We start from the raw sequence: 22,257 nt of genomic DNA, 5'->3' as shown, positions 1-22,257 counted from the left end.
CCAAATGAGGCTATTGGTAAATCATAGTTTTAGAACATGGAACTCGCCTTCTCGTGAAAGCAATGTGCTAAAATGTTAGTTTGAGCTTCCAAGCTGGCTCACGATACTATTTCAGCTATTCCCACAGAATATTTATAATAAAGTTTCCATGGAGAAATGGGTTCTTGGTGTTGTCCCAGGCCACCCCCAACTGACAATCGTAGCTCCTTTTGTATTGGCTGAGCCACAGATGGATGGGAGAGATGGTTTATCCCTGGATACTGTACCCGCCACACCCTTCTCCAGGGCTTACCTTTGTGATGCTCTGATTCCGAGCACATGAGAAAGTGGTCCTCGTGGAACTCATTCATGTCATTGGACTGTGACAAGGCAGACATGTACATATTTCTGAGTTCATTTTATTGGTGTGTAGGCGAACAAATGGGTGGATAGATAGAAGGAAATAGATATGAGGCTCCTGGGTGGCTCAGTCGGTAAAGTGTCCGACTCTTGACTTCGGCCCAGGTCATGATCTCATGGTTTGTGGGTTCGAGCCCCATATCGGGCTCTGTGCTGACAGTGTGGGGCCTGCTTGTGATCTTCTCTCTCTCCCTCTCTCTCTGCCCCTCCCCTGCTCACACATGCATGTGCTCTCTCCCTCAAAATAAATAAACATCTGGGGCGCCTGGGTGGCTCAGTTGGTTAAGCAGCCGACTTCGGCTCAGGTCATGATCTCACGGTCCGTGAGTTCGAGCCCCGCGTCGGGCTCTGTGCTGACAGCTCAGAGCCTGGAGCCTGTTTCAGATTCTGTGTCTCCCTCTCTCTGACCCTCCCCCGTTCATGCTCTGTCTCTCTCTGTCTCAAAAATAAATAAACATTAAAAAATATTAAAAAATAAATAAATAAACATTTAAATTTTTTTTAAATGAAGGAAGTAGATATGAAACATTATGCTAATCCCATTATTGCTTCCTAGCAGGGAAGAGAATTTGATGCTTATTAAGGGACTACTATGTGCTTGAGTACTTTAACATACATCCTCTCATCTGATCATAGGGGGCTGTGATTATACCTATGTGTGTTCACACCATGGAACTGGAAGGAATGTTTTTAAAAAAGGGCTGGTATATATATATATACCAGCCCCTTTTTAAGAACATATATATTTAAATATATATATATGTGTATATATATATATATATACACATATATATATATACACACACACACACACACACACACACACACATATATATATATATATATATATATTTTTTTTTTTTTTACATTTTTTTCCTCCTGGAAGCAGAGCCAGATTGTAGTTGCCAATTCCCACAGAATGGGGCAGTTGGAGAAGGGTGAACAGACTGGATGCCTCTGTCAGTATTACACTGAGTGGAAGGGGGTTCTCTCTGCTGGTCACCAAAGAAACTGGATTCTTTGAGGCCGCACAGGGGGTGCTGAGATTCACAACAGCATCACCTCTCAAAGCCTTGAGAAACTTCTGAGCTAGAAAGGGAGTTCCTGCCATGGCCCTCCACAATTTCACTTCTAAGCAAACGGTGCTCTGTCTTGTGAAGACGATGTGCTTTTTCTTCATCTGAAGCCTTGAGAGTTTGTGGTAAATTGCTACCACACAGATAGTTACAACAAGGGGCAAGCCATTTGAATGGGGGAGCCCCTGTACCCCAACATAATTATGCAATGAGAAGATACTGGGGCAGCGCCTTTCTTGGCCCCTTTCCACAGGTCCTTCTGAGGATTAAGCTGGTTTCTCAATTGTTAGAGAACTAAGGCAGAGTTGAAATAGGACCTGAGTTTTATAGACATCCTTTTTTTTTTTAAGTGACTAAATTTTAGAACGGCTGAAGATATTCAACTTGGCTGCTCTTCCCTTCCTTCCCAAAAATATTAATTGTGCACCTGCTGGGTACCCCCGTGCCCAAGGGAATGCAGAGATGCCTGGGCGTCCACCTGGGTGAGTCCCCAGCAGAGCAGGGCATGGGAGCTGGGCATGAGATTGTTCAAGGCATCAGAGAAGGAGTCCAGGCAGGCTTGAGCACCGTGGGGTGGGAGTCTCCAGACCCGCCTCTGCTGCATCATCTAAGGTGCTGGGCTCCTTCACTTGAGGTGCACTCAAAGTACTACATTCAGTTTGGGACCGAGGGCCAACCATTCCCAGCGATCAGTTGTGTCCTTGAATGGAAGAGAAAGAAGGATAGACTTTCTCTGAGCAAAGGCTATGGCAGTTACGTTTTTTCAAATACAAATCCTTTTTACACAAGAACTTCTTAATAAGCTTTGCAGGGCTGCTATCAAAGCATCCTGCCGCTAGAGAAGAGAGAGAAAAGGTAAACAGCCTGCACATTCCAGCCCTGCCTGTGACTTCCATGCGATTGGCCGCTGCTTTCTCACAGCACTAATTAAATTTGTAGCCTCCGGGAAAGCATATAGACATCTGAACCAATTATGAATTCAGAATCGCAAGCGAAATCCCTCTGTTTATATCAGTCTAGTTGAATACAAACCAGATCAATTAGCTGTCAGTCTGGCTAACTAATATTTACTCTGCCTCGTCATTTCTGATTAAATATTGGGCAAAATTAGCTGGCGTACCCACGTGTGTAGTGTTACCTTTTCCTCGCGGCGCGCCAGAACGCTTTCCTACGTGAGCGAAGCATTTCTGTGACACCTTGGCGTTTGGAGATGGTGTGATTAGTATTAATAAGAAAAGGACAAGATGAGTTAATATTATTCAGAGACACTGGAATGCAGAGTCGCCATTGGGTTCGAATGACCAAACTGGAAATGAATGTTACAGGGCTCCGGTACAGTCCGATCGAATGCAGATGGTATTTTATTTTAATTAGCTCCAGTCCCTATTGTGTAAGAGCACTTTGATAAGTGATGGAATTTACAGTCAACCCCTACCTCATAAAAGAGCTGCGAGAGTATACATTTGTTAAAGCAAAGCAAAACACAAGCGGGGAGGGAATATTTAAGAGTTCCTTAGCCACCCGTGCGTGAGCACGCACATGCATTTATTAAGTATCTTTTTGCATGGATCGCATACCAGAATTGTGCTGTTGTTTTCTTTGCATTCTTAATTACCTTCACTTGATGTTTTGGTGGGTTTTTTTGCTTTTGTTTTTGTTTTTGTTTTTTTACCACCCTTGAAAAGGGCCATTTTACTCCAAGTGCTTTGTGGATCAGCCCTCTCCTCGGGAGAACAGCCCAACTGTTCTCCGCATGCAGTATCAGTCACTGGGTTTTTCCAAGGGCTATCATTTAAGCAAACTGAAAGCATTTGTTTTTAACTTGTTCTTGTGCCAAAAGTCTGGAGAAGGGTGGATGTTACAGAAGCATCGGCCAATGGCTGTAAGGGCTCACAAATTTTTTTTAAATTACTTGTTCTGATTTCGTTCCAAGCTGGCTTATAGTTCGGCGTGGCTGCCTACATCTTCCAACCCTTACATTTTAGTGCGATGACTCGGGTACAGCCCTTCCCTTCCCTTCAGTTCTCAGCCAGATTGATGACAGAAATGGAAGGATAAAGATGTTATCAGGCAGGCCCTCAGTGGCTCCTTCCGGGGCGATGGGAACCTTCACTTTGAGGCTTCATTTCAGTGCTTGAAGCTCAGAAGTTGGAAGTGATTTCCATGACCAGAGTAGGCATTCTGTGTTGTCGGATGGGACTTTGCCCCCAGAGTTTAATCAAAGCTCAGGTTTCTTTCCAGCAGTGATGCAACGTTTAAGCAGATCTTTCCATTAACCACAGATGGAATTTTATCTGAGAGTTTTGTGTGCAAGAGCCATTCAAAGTGCAAACAAAAAGTTCCTGGCAAATTCAAGCACATAGACAGCAAATGACCAGATTGATCTCAGGGTTGATGAATTTGTTGTAGACTGGGGGCAGGGGACAGCTGCCACCTAGGGTCCGATGGATTTGCCCATATGGAGACTAGAGAAATCTCCAGCTATCTCTTCATATTTTCTTTATTTCTTTAAACTATTTTATGTTTCTTTATTTTTGAGACAGAGAGAGAGAGACAGAGTGTGAGTAGGGGAGAGGCAGAGAGAGAGGGAGACACAGAATCTGAAGCAGTCTCCAGGCTTTGAGCTGTCAGCCCAGAGCCCGACGTGGGGCTTGAACTCATGAACCGCAAGATCATGACCTGACCCAAAGTTGGATGTTTAACCGACTGAACCACCCAGGCGCCCCTGTCTCTTCACATTTTCTGTACAACCCGACTGGGTCGAGTGGGATGGCCACTATGAATTGGTAAAAAGTTAGAATTTCAAAATATACTTTAAAAGATGGTGCTTTATTACTTCACTAGCACATTCAATGCTTCTGCTTTGATGCCTCATAGACATGTCCAAGTCCACAACCCAGCTGACCATCCCTGACTCTGCTCTGTCCCAGAGAAGAGTGTCATTGGCATCCACAGTGTGAGCAGCAGCTTCCCTCACACCACACTTGTTCTACACCCTGTACAGCTCTGTGCTGCCCTTGTCCTGTGTTGCCCCCTGCACCCCCGCCCTCTCTCACGTGGACCACTGCACTGCCCTCCTTCCTGGCCTGTCGCAGACTTCCTTGCCTCTCACCAGTCTGCTCTCCACTCTCCCAGGAGGTCTTATGAAACACACATATGATGGTACCACTGTCCCTTAGGATGTCCCTCCCAGGACTTTCTTCCTCTGGCCTCCCTGTGGCCCCTGGGCCCCAGCCACACTGGCCTTTACAACCCCTCAGACAGCATGGGCTCTTTCCCCCTATAGAGTCTTTGCACAGGCTGTCTTTCCCCACTGTGTCTCTTCCTCACCCGCTTGTCTCGGCTCATGTGTGCCTGCTGCCAGAAGCTGGCTCAGAGTCCTCTGACTTTACTTGTTCTTCCTATAGTTGTATATTTATATTCTAGACTTGCGAGACTATTCCATTAGAATCTATCTTCCTCACTGGATTCCAGGAGCAGAGGCGTCATGTCTGTTTTTCTCACTACTCTTGTCCCAGCTTGACATTTGAGCATAGCAGTGGCAGGGCCAGAGAGGGTCTGGGGGGCCTCCACATCCAGCCTTCATTCCGAGCTGACCGCTGTCACGGGAGATGCACCATCTTGAAAAGTTTAGTGGTCACATAGATGTAGGAGAAATTGCACCGTCTTCCTCTTTGAAGGAAGGAAAGAAGCCTGTCTAGCTCGGCAGCTATCGGACTTGTTTGACCACGGCCTCCTCCCTTTTGTTCCTGTAACATCTGTTTCCTGGCCATTTTGGAAATAGTGCCAAGATTGCGGGCCTGGGTGGGAGCACACAGGAGCATACGGCAACGTTTGGTGGGAGTGACGAGTGGTTTAGTGTGCTTGGTGACAGGGATGGGGTTGGTGGGAGCTGCAGATGGTTCCCATGGAGGCAGGGAGGCCTGGAGCATGAGGCTGGGGAGACTGTTAAGTTTTCCGGAACCCAAGGAGAGGCGATGGGGAGGTGAGCTGACCTGAGGTGGAGGAGCTTACAGTTAAAAGCATGTAAGCCCATCTCTTGCCAGTGAATTGTAAAGTTCTTGAGGGCCAAGGCCGCATCTTAGTTGTTTTTATTCCCATGCAGGTCCAGCAGACTACCCAGCAAATAGTAGACAGACACTTAGTAAATGTTTATTGAAACATATCTCAATTTGCACAGAGTAGGTTCACATAAGCAAGTTATATCTGTTATCATTTGTTTATCAGCTTCTTTTTATGTAACTACTTTAGATGTGACTTGTGCCCTGCCTTGGTAACATTATGACAAAAATCCTGGGGCATCTGGGTGGCTCAGTCAGCTGAGCGCCCGACTTTGGCTCAGGTCATGATCTCGCAGTCTGTGAGTTCGAGCCCCGCATCGGTCTCTGTGCTGACAGCTCAGAGCCTGGAGCCTACTTCGGATTCTGTGTCTCCCTCTCTCTCTGCCCCAACTCCACTCATTCTCTCTCTCTCTCTCTCTCTCTCTCTGTCAAAAATAAATAAACATTAAAAAAAATAATAAAAATCCTAAAAAGGGCCCAGATGAGCTAATTAAGCTGCATCCTGTATCACTAAAGCCTACAATGACAAAGGTATAGACAATACTGGCTGGATACCAGGCGTGCTGACCAGTATCTGGTTGGTGAACGCGGGGGACCTAGGCTTTGGCTACCTGCCCCATTGTCCATGAGTAGAGGCAGGTGATGCTCAAGAGGGTCAGGGAGAACAAGGGTAACTCTCTTTCATTTCAGCCAAGTAAGAACTAACTTATAAATGAAAGAATAGACCCAATTTTCCAAAGTACTTTCACACCTACTGGTCTCCAATATGGGCAGAATGAGTACCATCATCTCTCACCAATATAAAGCAGTCATCCTTTGGCTCAGGTAGTTCAGCTCAGATGGCAAGAATTGGAGAGATGGTCTACACATTGTTTCAGTTGTGGCTGTAGAATGAGGAAGTGGGGAAGGGCTAGGTTTCCAGGTGCCTCCATGCCACTGGGGGAGGAAGGAGGTAGGTTTCTACGCCAAGTTAGAATACCCTTTATTTTGTTGGTTCATCTTCCTTCTCCTCTCCCTCTTATGCTGCCCTGGCTGCTGGGTTTCCAGCTGAGCAACTGCCATAGCAGTTCAGCATCCCCTACCCCGCCCCAAGGTGATACACTCAGGTAGGCTTGGGCATCTCACTGAGACAGGCTATAGTGAGGCTGTCTAATCATTGCTTGCCTGTGGGGCTGGTCCCCTCTGCTCCCCAGGAACATCAGTGCTGCTCTATTTCTCCATTTCTCAAATCCTCACATGGAAAGCCCCGATCCACTTTCTACTCCATGAGCCTAGCTGAGTTTAATGGTTCTTACCCATTTTAGAATCGTAGATCCCTTTTTGAAAAGCTGATGAAACTTCTGGATTCTCTCTCTCTCTCCAGAAGAAGAAAGAAATCATGTGCTCATATCCACACCACTTTGCTAGTAGTTTCTGGGGTTTCCTGGGACCATAGGCTGTCCTTCCATTCTTGAGGGACCCTGGGCCCTGGGGCAAGAAGGCCCACCTTAGCTTCCTGCTGTTGTCGCGTATGCATTAACCATTGCCTATCATGAGAGAGGGGCGACCTTGAAAACCGTAAGGTCACATGTACTTGTCAGGGAGCAGTGTTTTTCTTTCTTTAAATTCTTCACTCAGTGAGTTGGCTTCTTACTTAACTCTTCACCTGGTTGAAAGTTGGCCCAACAAGTGTTGGGACAAGATGTTGAGAGGGGTCCAGTGTTGATGGGAATCAAGATCTAAGCATCACAGACCATTGAGTGCCAAAGGGTCTTTGGAGTGGGCTGAGCCGACCCGTTGACTTTGCAGATTGGAGGCGGAAGCTCAGGCAATCTCCCACAGGGGAAGTGAGTCAGAGACTTATCACCTACTTTACTTCTGCTTCTCCCTGGAAGGAGGTCTTAGGATTTGATGGCACCTGGACCCTCAGGGGTCTGGACTTCTTCCACAGATTTTCCCTGGTCTACATTCAGGGGCTGGCTTACTCAAGGTGAACAGTAGAGGGAATGCCCTGTCCTTCAGCAAACTGTCCTTCCCTTTGATGATGCTAAGGGAGAAAGAGAAAGAAAACAGAGAGCTGGCAAGAATTGGCTCCCACGTGCTGGATACAACTGTGCATGGAAACCAGAACCTGTATAGAATTAACTTTCAACAAACTGAGCATACAAGGCATGTCAAGGATTTTAGCAGCTTGAGTCAAATGCGTGTTCTTCCCCTTGAGGTAGTGGGGACACGAGAGGGGGTGGGGTCAAGGATCTCTGCATATGGCCTTTGTTGCCTTAGCTCCATCTCACAGCAAAGACTCCGGAGCCCCCTTCTAGGACTTTCCAGCTCCCACCAAGTTCCTGAGACTTCTCAAGCCCTAGAGGGGCCCCTGTGAGCTGTTGAGGGCTTTACAGCAGGACACGGGCACATGGTGGCTTCGGGTGGAATGTGGCTGGGTTTTCATGCTCTCCCTGGTGTCATTGGCTTATGGGAGGAAGCTACAAAATAAGCCCCTTTGTCACTTGTCAAACCTACAGCAGAGGTGCTAGGCCAGCTTCTGGTCTGGCAGCATGCCTGTGGCCCCAGGGAAGAGAACATGACCAGGTCTGCCCAAGGCACGCCTGCCAAAACGCTTGGCCAATTCACAGCCCAGTAGCACTGATAACCCATGACACCCGCAGGCCATCTAGTGGGATCCTGCTCATTTCTGTTAGCTCTTTATACACATCTTTCAATTTTGTCTTATCTTATCTACAGAAGGGCATTCACCAGATGCCTAGCTTTGATTTGACTTCTCCAGAAGAAAGCTGGAGGAGCAGGCCGGCAAAAGGGAGAAGTGCTATTCACATAACCTTGGGAAGATTATGGAGTCTTCTGCATGACTAGAATTCTCTAGAGCAAATAACTTTCTATGATAAATATGCTGCATGTTTAGCAAGAAACGTACCAAAAAAAAAAAATAGATAAAAAGAAAAGGGTCGGTGTGAAGTTCCACCTTCAAAATATGACTTTGAAGAAATCAAGACACTCTATACAGGTCTATACAGGTTTGCTAAGAGAGATGATTTGCGTTTGGGCCAGACGTGGCCTTTGGCAAACATTGCTCTGGCTCCAGATCATTTCCTGTTGATCTTCCACAAATGATCAACCAAGGTCATCGGGTGGTCCTTGAGACTCCATCGCATTTTCTCCTCTGCAGTATGTTTTTAAAAGTCTACTTGTAGTTATGCTATATTTGTAATCCGTAATGTAGTCACTTAACAGCACTCCTTCGTTCAAGAAAGCATTTAGTGAGCTCCCATTCTGTGCCACGCATTGCCTGATACACTGAAATACAGGGGTGAGCAAAATCCAGGCCAGTGGGGAGCAGAGGGGCATCAGCCCAACCCCCAGGTATGTCCAATTACAGACTGGCCAGTGTTGGAAGAATGAGGTGCAGGACAAGCCCTTGACCTCTGGCAGATGCACACCTAAGTTTGTGTTCAGCCTGCATCCGTTTTTAATCTGCCTTTTCAGTGAGAAAGAGGAGAGTACTTCGGTCCAGCCTATCTTTGCTGAGAAGTACGTGGTACAGGGCATGTATTTGCTAACATGACTGAGGAAATGAGGGCCCCTGAACAGATAATGTCCACATTGTGGGGCAAAGGCACTGGTAAAGAGACATGCAGGGGAGTCTAGGAGCCCCTCAACAGCCAGCCTGGATGTCAGACAAGGTTTCCAGGGTGCATAATGGTTAAAAGATGAATGCAGGGGTGCCTGGGTGGCTCAGTCCATTAAGTCTCCCACTTCAGCTCAGGTCATGATCTCATGGTTTATGAATTTGAGCCTTGCATTGGGCTCTGCACTGATGGTACAGACCTGCTTGGGATTCTCTCTCTTCCTCTCTTTCTGCCCTGCCTCAAAATTAATACACATACACACACAAAAAAAAGGTGAATACAGGGAAATGGCCTAGCAAAGGCAGGGAGCACACGCCAATCAGAAGGCATAGAGCTTGTGGCACAGCTCAGCCTTGGACACTTGCTGCTGGATGTGGAAGACCAGGAGAGAGTGACCTGGGGTAGAGTGAGGGTCAGGGGGTCAGATTTGCATTTCTGCATTGGTCCTGGGGCAGGGACACCCTGACAGTCCTGTGACCACCCAGACACAAGGGGCACTGGCCACGGCCATAAAAAGAGGGGACAGGACCCTGACACCTCTAGCAGACTGAATGTGAGGCCCTCACATTGGGGCGGATTCCAGTTTTGTTCTGATTTGGAGAATGGGTGCGTTTTCATGCCACTAAGCTAGAAGGGAGAATCAGCAGGCCGAGTGGGGCCTGAGTGGGGAGCAGGCTCACTTTGGGGGCAGCTGGAAAGTGAGAGGTGGCAGTGGGGAGAGGTGTTGGGTGCCCTGTGGCTTACCGGGGAAGGAGCAGTCGGGGCCAGAGCTCCAGGTCTGTGTGGGAAGTGGTTCTAGCCAGAGCTGGCCTCAGGGGGTGCACCAGGACAGCTGTTCCAGCGTTTAAAATACTGGTCAAGAGCCTCTGCCTGGAGCATCTCTCCCCGGCCCAGTGCACTCGGCCTCAGCACCCAGCCTCGGCCACTGTGGTCCCTCCTCTGGGGTCCTGTGTGTTCTCGTCACCAGCAGCGAGAGGGGAGGTCTGGCCAAACCTGGGCTCTCAGATCCTCCTTCTGCAGGACAGCCTCATGGATTTTCAAATATTTAAAACTCTCAGCCCTGATTAAGGCCATGATTTAAACCTGTGTTACTCTCTAAGGACAGCCGTAACAGATGATCACAGACCGGGTGGCTTGAAACAATAGAAATTTATCGTCTCACAATCTGGAGTCCAGAAGTCTGAACTCAAGGTATCGACATTGCGGTAGCTCCTCTGAAGGCTCTCGTTGAGAATCGTTTCTTGCCTCTTCCAGCTTCTGGTGGCTCCAGATGCTCCTGGGCCTGTGGCTGTGTCCCTCCCACCTCTGCCTCTGTCTCTGTCTTCCCAAGGGCTTGTCCTCTTGTGTCTCTAATCTCCCCTGCCATTTTTTTTAATGTTTTATTTTTTTTGAAAGAGAGAGAGCAGGGAAGGGACAGAGGGAGAGGGAGACAGAGGATCTGAAGCAGGCTCTGCGCTAACAGCAGAGACCCTGATGCAGGGCTCAAACTCACGAACCGTGAGATCATGACCTGAGCTGACTAACTGACTGAGCCACCCAGGCGCCTCTCCCCTGTGTTCTTATATGGGGACATTTGTCATTGGAATTTAGGGCACATCCAAATAATCCAGGGTGATCTCATCTGGAGCTCCTTAACTTTAATTACTTCTGGGTGGACATACCTTTTGAGAGGCCACCATCAACCCACTGGAAAACCTACAGAGGGCGAATTACAAGCAGGTTCTTTCTTGTGTGCAGCATTTCCCCCTTCCTTCAATCCAAAGACCTGAAGATTTGACGATCAGCCTGTTCTCTTCATAAGGAGGTTGGGCTCAACTCTTACCAGGCATACATAGACACTAAATATATTTTATTGTGCTCCAGGTCCATTCATTTGCAGTCTTACTTGAGTTTAGTTTAGTTCTAGTCTGTGGCCTTGAAAGGTAGATCATGCGTGCTACTGTCTCCTCCCCTGCATCTTTTCCCAAGAGAAAGGCAGAACACCTCCCAGGGAAGTTCTGAGGGATCTGGATAGGTGACAAGTGAAGCTTCAATGTAAATGGACAGCCCAGGTACACTACCAGAGAAATATTATGAAAAATACTTGAAACCCCACAAAGGATCTTAGGTTGCCTTTTCTAATAAAGATAATCATGTGCATAAGGGAAACTAGCCTCAGTCTCCCTCCCAGGCGTGATACTCACTATCATGACCACTTCACTGTTCCACCATATTTGTTCTCGAGATCTGCAGAAGAATCTATTCCGTGAGTGATACCTCCTTGGAGATCCTAAACCATGTATCCCTTTCTCGTGAATCACATCACTCTTCATGGGTAACCCCTTTAGCAAGGACAGGTACAGATACTATTTGAAGGGAGAGCTAATGTTTCAGTCACGTGGTTTGGGTCATCGGCACTCTGACCTTCCTAGACAGGCCATTGGACCCTGGGTTCCAACCTGAGGGCCATCTACAGAACTCTGTATCTCAGCTGGGGGCACAGGGGAGGGTGCTTTGGTCCTGGATGGGACCCAGTGGTACTTATGCATCAGAAACACAGTAAAACTCAATGCAACTTTGTTGAGCAGGCAACTGAATATGCAACCACAGGGAAATCAGGGCAGGTAGACCTGGCAAAAGGCAGGATACAGGAATCCAGGATCCTCTTGTACTTCTCTGTGGCTGAGAAACGAGGCAGTGATTGGAGCCAAGAGAAAGAAAATGGGAAGCCCAGACCAAGTGACTACTGGCTGAATCAGTCTGTGACAGTAGGGTCACCTGTGATTCCATCTGAATAATTTGTTATATTCAGTTCCATTGGCCTGACAGTGCCTCACTGGCTGTCAAAGACTCATAATGACCTGGCACAGGAGAGAGGGCTGTCCCTGAGACCACGCTAAAGAGAGAGCCCCAAACTGTGCCATGGAACCTGTGCCATCACAGCCTACCCTCAGAACTTGTGTTAACGTTGGGTTATTACCCAGAGTCCAGTCATGATTCGAGCCAGGATGCCCATGCTCTTTCATCCCACTAGGGGACTATTTTGTGACTTCTGGCGACATGCTTTCCCATGTCACCTGATTTGGGGAAGTCACCCACTCGGGCTTGGAAGAGCGTTCACTTCCTCCTTTGTAACTGCAGGTGGGGCCTGGTGACCATAGAAGTCAGAAGGTGCTGGAGGGTAGTAAGATGGGTGGTGAGTCAGTGGGGCAAGATGGATGGGAACATCCCAGGGAGCTTGGAGCCATCAGTGGGATACATAACACCTTATTCTGTAATGGGATATTTAGCAGATTAGGAAATATTACCTTAGGTATTTTATAAGTCAATATTTCTGGTTCAGGCAGTGATACTTGGGGAAGTTGCAAAATGCCATCAGAGAGTGCTATGAACAAAATATCTTATTGTATAGTTTTCATAGAAGTATCTCTCCATGGGAATTATACATTATCTAGGACTTGGGGTGGGGGTTAGTTTTAGTACCTGGTCTGAAATTGTTTTTGAGAGGCTTGTGGTGTTTCTTTCTTTCTTTTTTTTTTTTTTTTTAAGTTTATTTGTTTGGAGAGAGAGAGGGAGAGTGCAAGCAGGGGAGGGGCAGAGATATAGAGATAATCCCAAGCAGGCTGTGCACCATCAGCATGGAGCCCCATGTGGGACTCAAACTCATGAACAGTGAGATCATGACCTGAGTGGAAGCCAAGAGTTGGGCACTTAACCAATTGAGGCACCCTGGCACCCCTGTTTGTAGTGTTTCTAAGGAACCTGGTCTACTGGGGTCTCATGTACAGAGCTCATTAGTGGTGGGACAGGCTGTGGTACTTCTTCGTAAGCATTTGGTCCTGTCAACGAAGGCTGCCTTGCAGATCAATCCCCACCCTTAAATATAAGGCTGGGTATGGGACTGTTCCACTTTCCTCCCTCAGGACAGTGTGGGGAAGTCGAGGCCAAGAGAGGTCTGAGGGAAGGTATCTTGCCCCTCTACCCTTGGGTGCTTTTATTCCCTTCAAGAGTTGCCTTGGGTGTGGCTCCCACAGTGGGCTGTGGCAGCCGTGGAGCTGAGCCTGACCATCTTTGCCTGGCCTCCAGGTCACCCTCGGCCTCCACTGCCCCACCCTTGAAGCTCCCAACCCCCCCTTTCCTCCTCTTCTACCTTCCCTGCCCTGTGCCACCATCTGCTACCTCAGAGCCTGCATCACACTCTGGGCTGCTTGATGGGGGGCCCCCAACTAGAACACAAACTCCCAAGAGCAGGGCCCAGGCACCCTCATCCTGCCTGTCTCCACCCCAGCACCAGACTGAGCCCCAGAGGGAGCCATTACTGAATCAGACCATGGCAGCAGGACCAAGAAAATGCTTCACCTCAGGGCATGGGAATTCTTTTCCCCATGATCTTTTAAAAGTTAAAAAGAAAAAAAAAAAAACTCTTCCACCTTGAAGAACTCTTAAACACACACACACACACAAGCACACACACACACACACAGATGTGAGCGCTTTATGTACACCAGTTCATATGCCAGTGCCCACTCATGACAGCCCATTATGATGCCCATTGTACAGATGAGCAAACTGAGGCCAGGGAGGTTACCAGACCGCTCTAAGTCATACCACTGGTGAGTATGGGACTGGGTTTTGAATCTAGGCAAGGAGGCTCCTAGATTCCTGCTCTTAAATACCAAGTATACTCCCTCTCAAACTATTTTCCTTGGTGGTGAAGGCAAGTTATGCCAAATGAAGATTTATAAAACCCTGAAAATAATTTAGAAATTTTAAATTAGCAATAATATCACCAACAAAGATTTGCTGCTATTAATGTTTTACTGTACCTCTTTCTAGATCTTTCTCTGTGCTTGTTTTGGTACCATGTTGCCAGTGGCTGCTAAAAATTCCAAAGTATGGATTACTATAATTTACTTATTCCTGTCCTGTCTGTAGAATATCTTGCTTCCAACTGCCAATAACCATTTGATCAATTGCTCTGCTCTCACCATTCTTATACATGGAGTTCCTTCATATTCTGGACAAGGGTCACCAGACAATTTGCTGGCAATTCCACAAAGTCTTTTTTTGCTTTTTTTTTGTTTTTGTTTTTGTTGGATTTTTTTCATTTTAATAGAACGATTTCAAAACCTATGAGAGTGGCACTGTTTTCCCTGCCACATACACAGACAAGTTCTCAGATTTAAATATTGTCACTAGGAGTGAAAATGTCTCCTTGGTGTTTACCATCCAAGACCCCTATGCCACAGATATTCATGAAAAAGGACACCTGTAGCACCCACAGAGAAGCTACAGGTGATCATGAGATCCTCTTTAAAATGAAGAGTAACCTCATTTCTCCCTGCCAGGTGAAATGGCTCCAACAACAAGAAGTTAAACGCAGGGTGAAGAGGCAGGTGCGAGGTGACCCTCAGGCCCTCTATTTCAACGACCCCATTTGGTCCAACATGTGGTACATGGTGAGTAGGGTGTGGGCCTTGCTGCCCCCAGGGCATCGGCAGCACTGTGTTCCCGAGATGGGTTCAGTTCCCCCAGCAAAGCTAAATTCTCAGGACAACTCGAAACAGACACACTTCATATGGGTGAGAAACCCCTACTTTTTAATGCTGGGTAGCACAAACTTTCTCATGAAAATTTTTTAGAAATTATGTGAAAGTCTCCAGGGGGTGGTGGTGGAGCCCTTGAGCAGGAGAGTGATTTAAGGCAAACTCAGGACTAATAGTGAAATGAGAGCCCCGCCCCCCCCCAAAAAAGGGAGATAATGCCCTGGGAAAATGGGCAGGTAGATTGCCGGGTGCAGAAAGCATGTGGAGTGCTTCCTGGAAATGCGTGGGAGAGTCTCTCTGCTAAGGCATGGAGAAATGTTTCCTCCCCTACTGCATTTACACGGTATGGTATGTCTATCTCATGCCACAGTATGGGCGCAAGGAGTGCCCATGCTGGGGGGGCTTTGTGTCTTCTGTGCCTACAGCACTGTGGCGACAAGAACAGCCGCTGCCGGTCAGAAATGAACGTCCAGGCAGCGTGGAAGAAGGGCTACACGGGCAAAAATGTGGTGGTCACCATCCTTGATGATGGCATAGAGAGGAATCACCCCGACCTGGCCCCGAATTATGTAAGTCAAACCCAGAAATGTGCAAGGATATTCAACCATGCTAGTCATTAAATAAATCCAGATTTTAAAAACCATAAGGTGCCATTTCTCTCCCCTCACCCACTGTATTAAACAATATAGAGGGACACCTGGGTTAAATGTTGGACTCTTGATTTCAGCTCAGGTCATGATCTCATGGTCATGAGATTGAGCCCCGCATTGAGCTCTGTGCTGAGCATAGAGCCTGCTTAAGATTCTTTCTCTCCCTCTCCCTCTGCCCCTCCCTCATTCATGCTCTAAACAAACAAATAATACAGAAAACCATGTTGAGAAGGATTGACAAACCATACTTCCCTCTGCCTCCTGGAGCCCAGGATTTCACAGAACAATTTTTTTAGATGTTTGAGGAGTCACATGTACTTCTGGGAATAGATCCTAAAGAATTCAGAAACACATGTGTGGATGATCGTCATACTAACATGAGCAACAAGGAACAGGACGTGATTAAAGCCTGGGCTCTGGACCCAACTGCCTGAGTTCCTATTCTGGCTCTGCAGCTGATTAGCTCTGAGACCTTGGGCAGGTTGCTTCACTTTTCTGTGCCTCAGTGTCACCGTCTGTAAAATGGTATCTCATCAGGTTATCGTAAGGATTAAATGTCTTCATAAATGTCAAGAAGACAGCCTGGCGCATAGTGAGAATGAGAAATGCATTCAGTATCCTAAGGACCCTGAGTACCTAACAATGGTTAAGTCAACCATGTCGTATCTGTTTCATAGACCTCATGCAGCCCTTTAAAATGACAGTTTTGAAGTCAACAACTGAGGACTTTTATGTGTTTTAGAAGGAAGATATGAAATTATATGAATACTATGATTATGGGTATATAAACAAAGACATACATATTAAAAGTATACGACGAAGGAAATTCTGATACATACCGCAAAATGGATGAACCTTGAGGAATTCAGTGAAATAAGGGGCGCCTGGGTGGGTGGCTCCGTCAGTTAAGCATTTGACTCTTGATTTCAACTCAGGTCATGATCTCACGGTTCATCAGTTTCAGCCCCAAGTTGCCCTGAGGCGCAGAGCCTGCTTGGGATTCTCTCTCTCACTGTGTCTCTGCCCCTCCCCTGCTTGTTCTAAATACATACATACATACATACATACATACATACTTAAAAAAATGAAAGAAGCCAGTCACGCACACACACGCACACACACACACACACACACACACACACACACACACAAGAACCCCAAATACTGTATGATTCTGTTTATCTGAGGCACCTAGAGAACTCAAATTCATAGAGACAGAAAGCAGGGTGGGGGTTCCCAGGAGCTGGGGGAGGGGGAGGCTAGTGTCTGGTGGGTGCAGGGTGTCAGTTTTGTAAGACGAAGATGTCCAGGGATGCATGGTGGTGATGTTGAGTAACCATTGAAGTCTGATGCTATTGAACTTTATACTTTCAAATGGTTAGGGTGGTACATTTTGTTGTGTGCATTTTACCACAATAAGAATATATGTAAGATGATAATTATCATACGAGAGCACCAAGTGTGTGTTTTTCTCTAACTTTCTAATAGTTGCATAAAAACATTTAAAGCATGCTTTAATTTCCCTCAGTCATTAAGATTTCATCTCTTAGGATTCCTACGCCAGCTATGATGTCAACGGAAATGATTATGACCCATCCCCACGATATGATGCCAGCAATGAAAATAAGTATGTCACTTTGTCTCCTCTTTCCTTACTTGCCTGTCCCTCTCCCTACAGAATCACTATTGAACTGGCCCCCAGTAGGGATTCCAGAAGGGTGATGGGGCAGCCTGGCCAGTGTCTGGGACTAACCCGGGAGCCAGAAGCCAGACCCGCACAGCCCTTCAGGCCCAAGACACCTTCTGTGGACTTTGTGTCTTAGGGAAGAAGCAAGAAATGGATGTTCAGCTAGAAATGGATGTTGGCCAACATTGTTCCTGTTTCCAGCCTTTTCGGAATATTGGAAAGGAATAGCCCTTGAATCTAGTGGTCTCCATGACCAATTGTGTTAAGACAGCAGTTGGGCCTATTGGAACACAGAGGTCACATGCTGAGCTTTTTTTGTCGCCACTTGTGACCTTATGAGAGAGGTGGGGCATGCATGAGGGATGTTGGATAAATCTGGGTTCAAACCCCAGCTCTACCATTCCTGGCTGTGTGGCTCCTTCTCAGTCTCTTAGAGACTTTGCAGTGGAGACAGTGCTCCCTATCTCCCAGGGTTGTAGGTGGGCGAGCAGACAGGCGAAGACCGCATACGCATATTGTGGGCGTGCAGCCTCCATGGTTTTTCCCATCACTTTGCAAATGAAGGCGGCAGGATCTGGAGAGCTAGGTGACTTGTGTGCTGTTAGTGGCAGTCCTGGGGGTAGCGTCCAGCTTCGCAAACCTGCTCCTGGGAGTTCACTTTGCTGCGTCCTGCTTGTCTTCTCTCTGCTAGCGTGCCCCATGCCCTAAGCTCTTACCATCCCTCCAAAAATATTTAGAGGAAAAGAACAAAAGCCCTTTTCTTCCCTCCCTCTTCTAACATGATGCTTGCCAAGGTGCATTCTCCCTCCATATAGTGTTTTGCTTTTCGTAGAGTCCCTGGTGAGGTTCAAATACTGGTGCCCTCTCTGTGCTGTGCAGGGAGGTTTGGCCAGGCTGATATGTTCAACACAACAGACACAGAGCTCCCCAGAGCCCGCCAAGGCCCCAGCCCTGAGGGCTGCTTTCCTGCCTCACGTCCCAAGGTGCCCCTTCCTGCTCAGCAGCGAGCACGCCTGGGGCGCAGGGTGCCTCATTTCCCTGCCACACATCCAGGGGGCAGGGAGGAATGATCCAGACGCGATGCAGTGACCCATGAAGGATAGGATTGAATCTGGGCGAGACATGGAGCTCCGTGACACTGTGAACAGCCTTGGCCGTGGGGCCGCACGAGGTCCGCAGAAGGACAAATGACCCCCCCCACCAGAGGGTAGCACGCAGACCCAGGACTCTTTTAAAAGACGGTTTTAAATTTGAATCAATGATTCTAATCCCCTGTGGACTCTCCTCAAAGATGTGCTGTTTAAACTCGCCTGTATTTTGGCCTCTGCTAGAGGAATTGCCTGGATGCAGCACGTTGGAAAATGGAGTCATTACCGAGGAAAGCAATTTGTTTTTTCTGGTAATTTCTTCATAGTCCCTCCGCTACTGTTGAGTGTCCAATTTCGAGTGCTCTTCCTCAGCTCCGGCTTAAATGGCCATGGAGGTGAAGGGGGGGCTCTCTGCAGGTGAGCATGGGGGTGGCAGGTACACAGGGAACACATTTGTTCTTTCTTCCGTCCCGTCAGCCAGGCAGATGTTTACACCACACCTGCAGTGTGCCAAAAGCGGTGTGTTGTCAGTCGTGTGAATGCATAGCTCAGGGTGGGGGAGCCCGGGGACCCTGGGTGCTGGGAGCAGGAGCCCCTCACTTTGGCCTGGGGGTTATGGGGAAGAGCCATCCCTGAGCAGGTGCCCGCAGTTTGCGGGGTGGCGGGAAGGTCCTGTTTGCCTGCCTGTCCGTGCCGGTGTGGTGGGGACAGGACCTCCCACGTCTATGCAAACCCTGGCCTGGTGCCCCCTCCCAGAGGAGCCAGCCATGGGGGGCAGGGTAAGTGGTGTCGAGGAGAGAAGGAGGCAGGACATAAGCTTTCGTGTCCCATCTGGACTTAGGGATAACTGACTGTCCTTGTAGGAGACCCGAGCCTTGCACCGAACCCGCTACAAATCGGGGGGCTGAGCCCTGACTCTGTTTTCTGCTCTGCTTCAGACATGGCACCCGGTGCGCAGGAGAGGTCGCTGCTTCAGCCAACAACTCATACTGCATCGTGGGCATAGCATACAATGCAAAAATAGGAGGTAAGGTCCGGGAGCACACAGCCTGGGAGCTTCAGGGCCCGCTGCAGGGGCGCTGGGGGTCCCTCCCTGCAGGGCTCAGCAGCTGTGCCTCTGGCCTTGGCCTGGCCACAGCCTGAAGCCTCGTGCCCGTGTGCCACGGCCAGGCAGCCAGCACTCAGTGCCCAGGACCTGGAGGCAGAGGCATCGCTCACTGTTTTGGCTGAAAAGCCATCAGAAAGGCATCCTCTCTCTCTTTTCCGATCCTGCTAGTCTGACTCACCATGGTCAACCAGACCACGTTGGTTCCCTGCTGCTCACAGCCCTATGGCGGCCCCCTGTGACTTCACAACACACTGTACCGTCTTTACCTGGGACCAAGGCCTTTCATTGCCCCAACTCCTACTCGAGCCTGGTGGCCCACTTCTCCTGCCCCTGCCCCTCAGCATTAGCCAAAGGACATTTGTCATAGTGGCCCCCAGTCACACATGCTCTTCCCAATTTACTCCTGGACTTGGAACATTCTTCCCATCACCCCAAAGAACTCTCCCCGCCTCTCCCTTTGGCTCAGTCCACTCATGACTTATGGGCAGCCCATGGCAACTCTGCTTCATGAAGTGTCCCCTGAATGTAGCTGTCCTGCCATCTTGTTCACTACAGGCAATGGGGGTCAGCTCTTCCAGGTCCCTGTAAGGAGCAATGTCAAACAGTTACGACATGGTTGACTTAACCGTTGTTAGGTACTCAGGATCCTTAGAATACTGAATGCATTCCTCATACTCACTATGTGCCCAGCTCTCTTCTGGACAGTTATGAAAACCCCAGGTGTTTCTGCTTCCACTTTTGGGCTTCCCCATTTGTGACTGAAGCCACCCTTGCTAGGAGAAGGCTTGAGAACAGTCTGCCTTCCCCACCTGAGCCTGGCAGTTTGACAATTCAGACTGGCAGTCAGCAAGTACTCCGAGGTAATGAAATGACTGGGAACTGAGCAGGTACATGCCACGAGCGTGAATGGTCCCTGACCGTCCAGATGGTTTGAGGGCACTGCTGTCCTCACATGGGACTCTCAGTTTGGAGGTGCTCATGCTCATTCAATGGCATGCGAGGATGCTGCCTTCCCTGCTGCTTTGCCTTTGCTCAGATGACTTTACCTTTTGTCTTTGACCCCCTCAGGTCTACTATGAGCCACATAGGTGGAGAGGTTGGGTCACGGGTTCTCTGGATCACCCAGTCCTTAGGGGACTTCTTGAATTTTGAAAAGAGAGTCCTCAGCTTTTACTTAACTAGTATGCCCTGCCTGCCCTTTCCCTTGGAAATCTTTGAAGTGACTCGGATTTATCATTTTATGATAGCATTAACCACCAAGGGTATGTCCGGCAGACCAAATCTGGACACTCTGTCACCTGGATGCTCCTTTGTGGACAGATGTTGAGATGTTTTAAGTTCTCCCTGGAGTTTCTAATGCATGAATACTCCTAAGAAGTCTCTCCATGAACTGTAGGACCAGGCTGACCCTGCAACCAATCCCACTCCTACTACCCACTAGCTGTGCATCCTTGGACCTCTCTGAGCCTCGGTTCCTTCACTTGTGGAGGAAGAATGGCAGAGTCAGCTGGCCTGCTGGGTCTGTTACAAGGATGAAGTGAGATGCCATGCATGAAAGCATTGGCTCAGGGCTAAGTCTGCAGGGAGCCTCTGAACAATTCCATTCCTCCTTTTGGAACTCAGAGGCAGAAAAAAAGTGATTTGCGTTGTTGTAAGTGAGAGGTGAACCCCACCTTTGGGGTTGTCTGAGCCCTGCTCCCCCAAAGACCCTGGACTGGTACCACTGACATTCTCTGGGAGCTATTAAAAGTGCAGAATCCTAACCCCCATCCCAGACCTACTGAGTCAGGATCTACATTCTAATAAAATCCCTAGAGGGTGTGACAAAAATGACAGTTTGAGAAGTGCTGGTGTAGAGGGTTCTGGAGTCAGGCAGATAGGTAACACCTATATTGTGGACTGCGATGAGCAGCCAGCAGAGTTAACGGAGATAAAGAACCTCCAGAGAAGTACACGTGAATATGGTTTGTTCTTGCTCAAAGAGATTTGCTCCATACTCATTACAAAATTGTATACCCAAGTTGCCCAAATTCTGAAGGGATCACTTCTATGACCAGGGCTGGAGGACAGGAATATATTTTACTAATGCATTTAATATCTTTGAGCATGAACTGTACACTATGATACCATGCTCGCCATTGAAGGGGAGAATAAGGATAAGACCGACACAACCCGGGACCCCCAGGAGCTCCACGGGTCTTTGGGATGAACAGCGTGAACACAAAAGACAGTATGGGACCAAGTACTGAAATGACAGAGGCAGACGGGGTCCCAAGCATGGCAGGGCAAGCACCTAGTGAGGGAAGAATCACAAGGACACGGCACAAGCTCAACACGGTAGAATTCAACTGGGAATGGAGGAAGTGCAGATGACAAAATAGGATCTGCATCATGGAGCATGCCACAGAGGGTTAAGGGCCATGGGGTGGGGCTGGCCATGGAGGGGCAAGCTGGCATTGACCCGGGGAACTTGTGGCACCTATGTCCCGAAAGATGCTTGTACACAGGCAGCCACCCCTTCTTCCTCCAAGCCCACCCCTGGACAGGGCAACCTTCAGGCACCCCTAACAGACTCCCTCTCTGAGTCTGCATACCACAGAATTTCTGTGAGATGCCCATGGAACTGACCATGAGCTTAGCCCTTTAACTTTTTGTTGTTGTTGTTAGCTGTTGCTCGAGAAATTAAAGTGTATATCCTAACTTATTCCAATCTACCTGGAATTACTAGTATACTACTTCATGTATCATGTATGAGCCTAAAACAGATTATTTGAATTCACACTCACTCTCATCCTTTGTGCTGTTGTTTTTATATTTTACTTCATGTGTTATAAACCCATATGCATTGTTATTCTTGCTTTAAACAGTTGACTTGGAAAATATTAATGGCAAGGAATACATTTACCTACATATTTACCATTCCCAGTGCTCATCCTTACTTTCTAGCTTTGGATTTCTATCTGCTTTCAATTTTTCTTTAGCCTGAGAATTTCTTTTCATGTTTTTTGAGGTGCAGGTGTACTGGTAACAATTTACTCTG

At 48.0% G+C, this 22,257-nt stretch overlaps 1 protein-coding gene across 2 annotated transcripts in view; it reads left to right on the top strand.

Annotated features, from left to right (window-relative positions):
* Window positions 1–22,257, top strand: part of PCSK6 (proprotein convertase subtilisin/kexin type 6) — a 191,200-nt gene that overhangs the window by 50,722 nt on the left and 118,221 nt on the right. For both annotated transcript variants that reach the window (XM_053223635.1, XM_053223634.1), the window contains exons 3-6: window positions 14,487–14,597; window positions 15,110–15,253; window positions 16,885–16,961; window positions 19,048–19,136. In XM_053223635.1, the coding sequence (XP_053079610.1) occupies window positions 14,487–14,597; window positions 15,110–15,253; window positions 16,885–16,961; window positions 19,048–19,136 (421 nt within the window). The remainder of the gene's footprint in view (window positions 1–14,486; window positions 14,598–15,109; window positions 15,254–16,884; window positions 16,962–19,047; window positions 19,137–22,257) is intronic.

The sequence above is a fragment of the Acinonyx jubatus genome, chromosome B3, assembly GCF_027475565.1.
Source record: "Acinonyx jubatus isolate Ajub_Pintada_27869175 chromosome B3, VMU_Ajub_asm_v1.0, whole genome shotgun sequence".
NCBI lineage: Eukaryota > Metazoa > Chordata > Mammalia > Carnivora > Felidae > Acinonyx > Acinonyx jubatus.
Note: the sequence above shows the minus strand (reverse complement) of the source record. Positions and strands in the feature narration are given on the sequence as shown.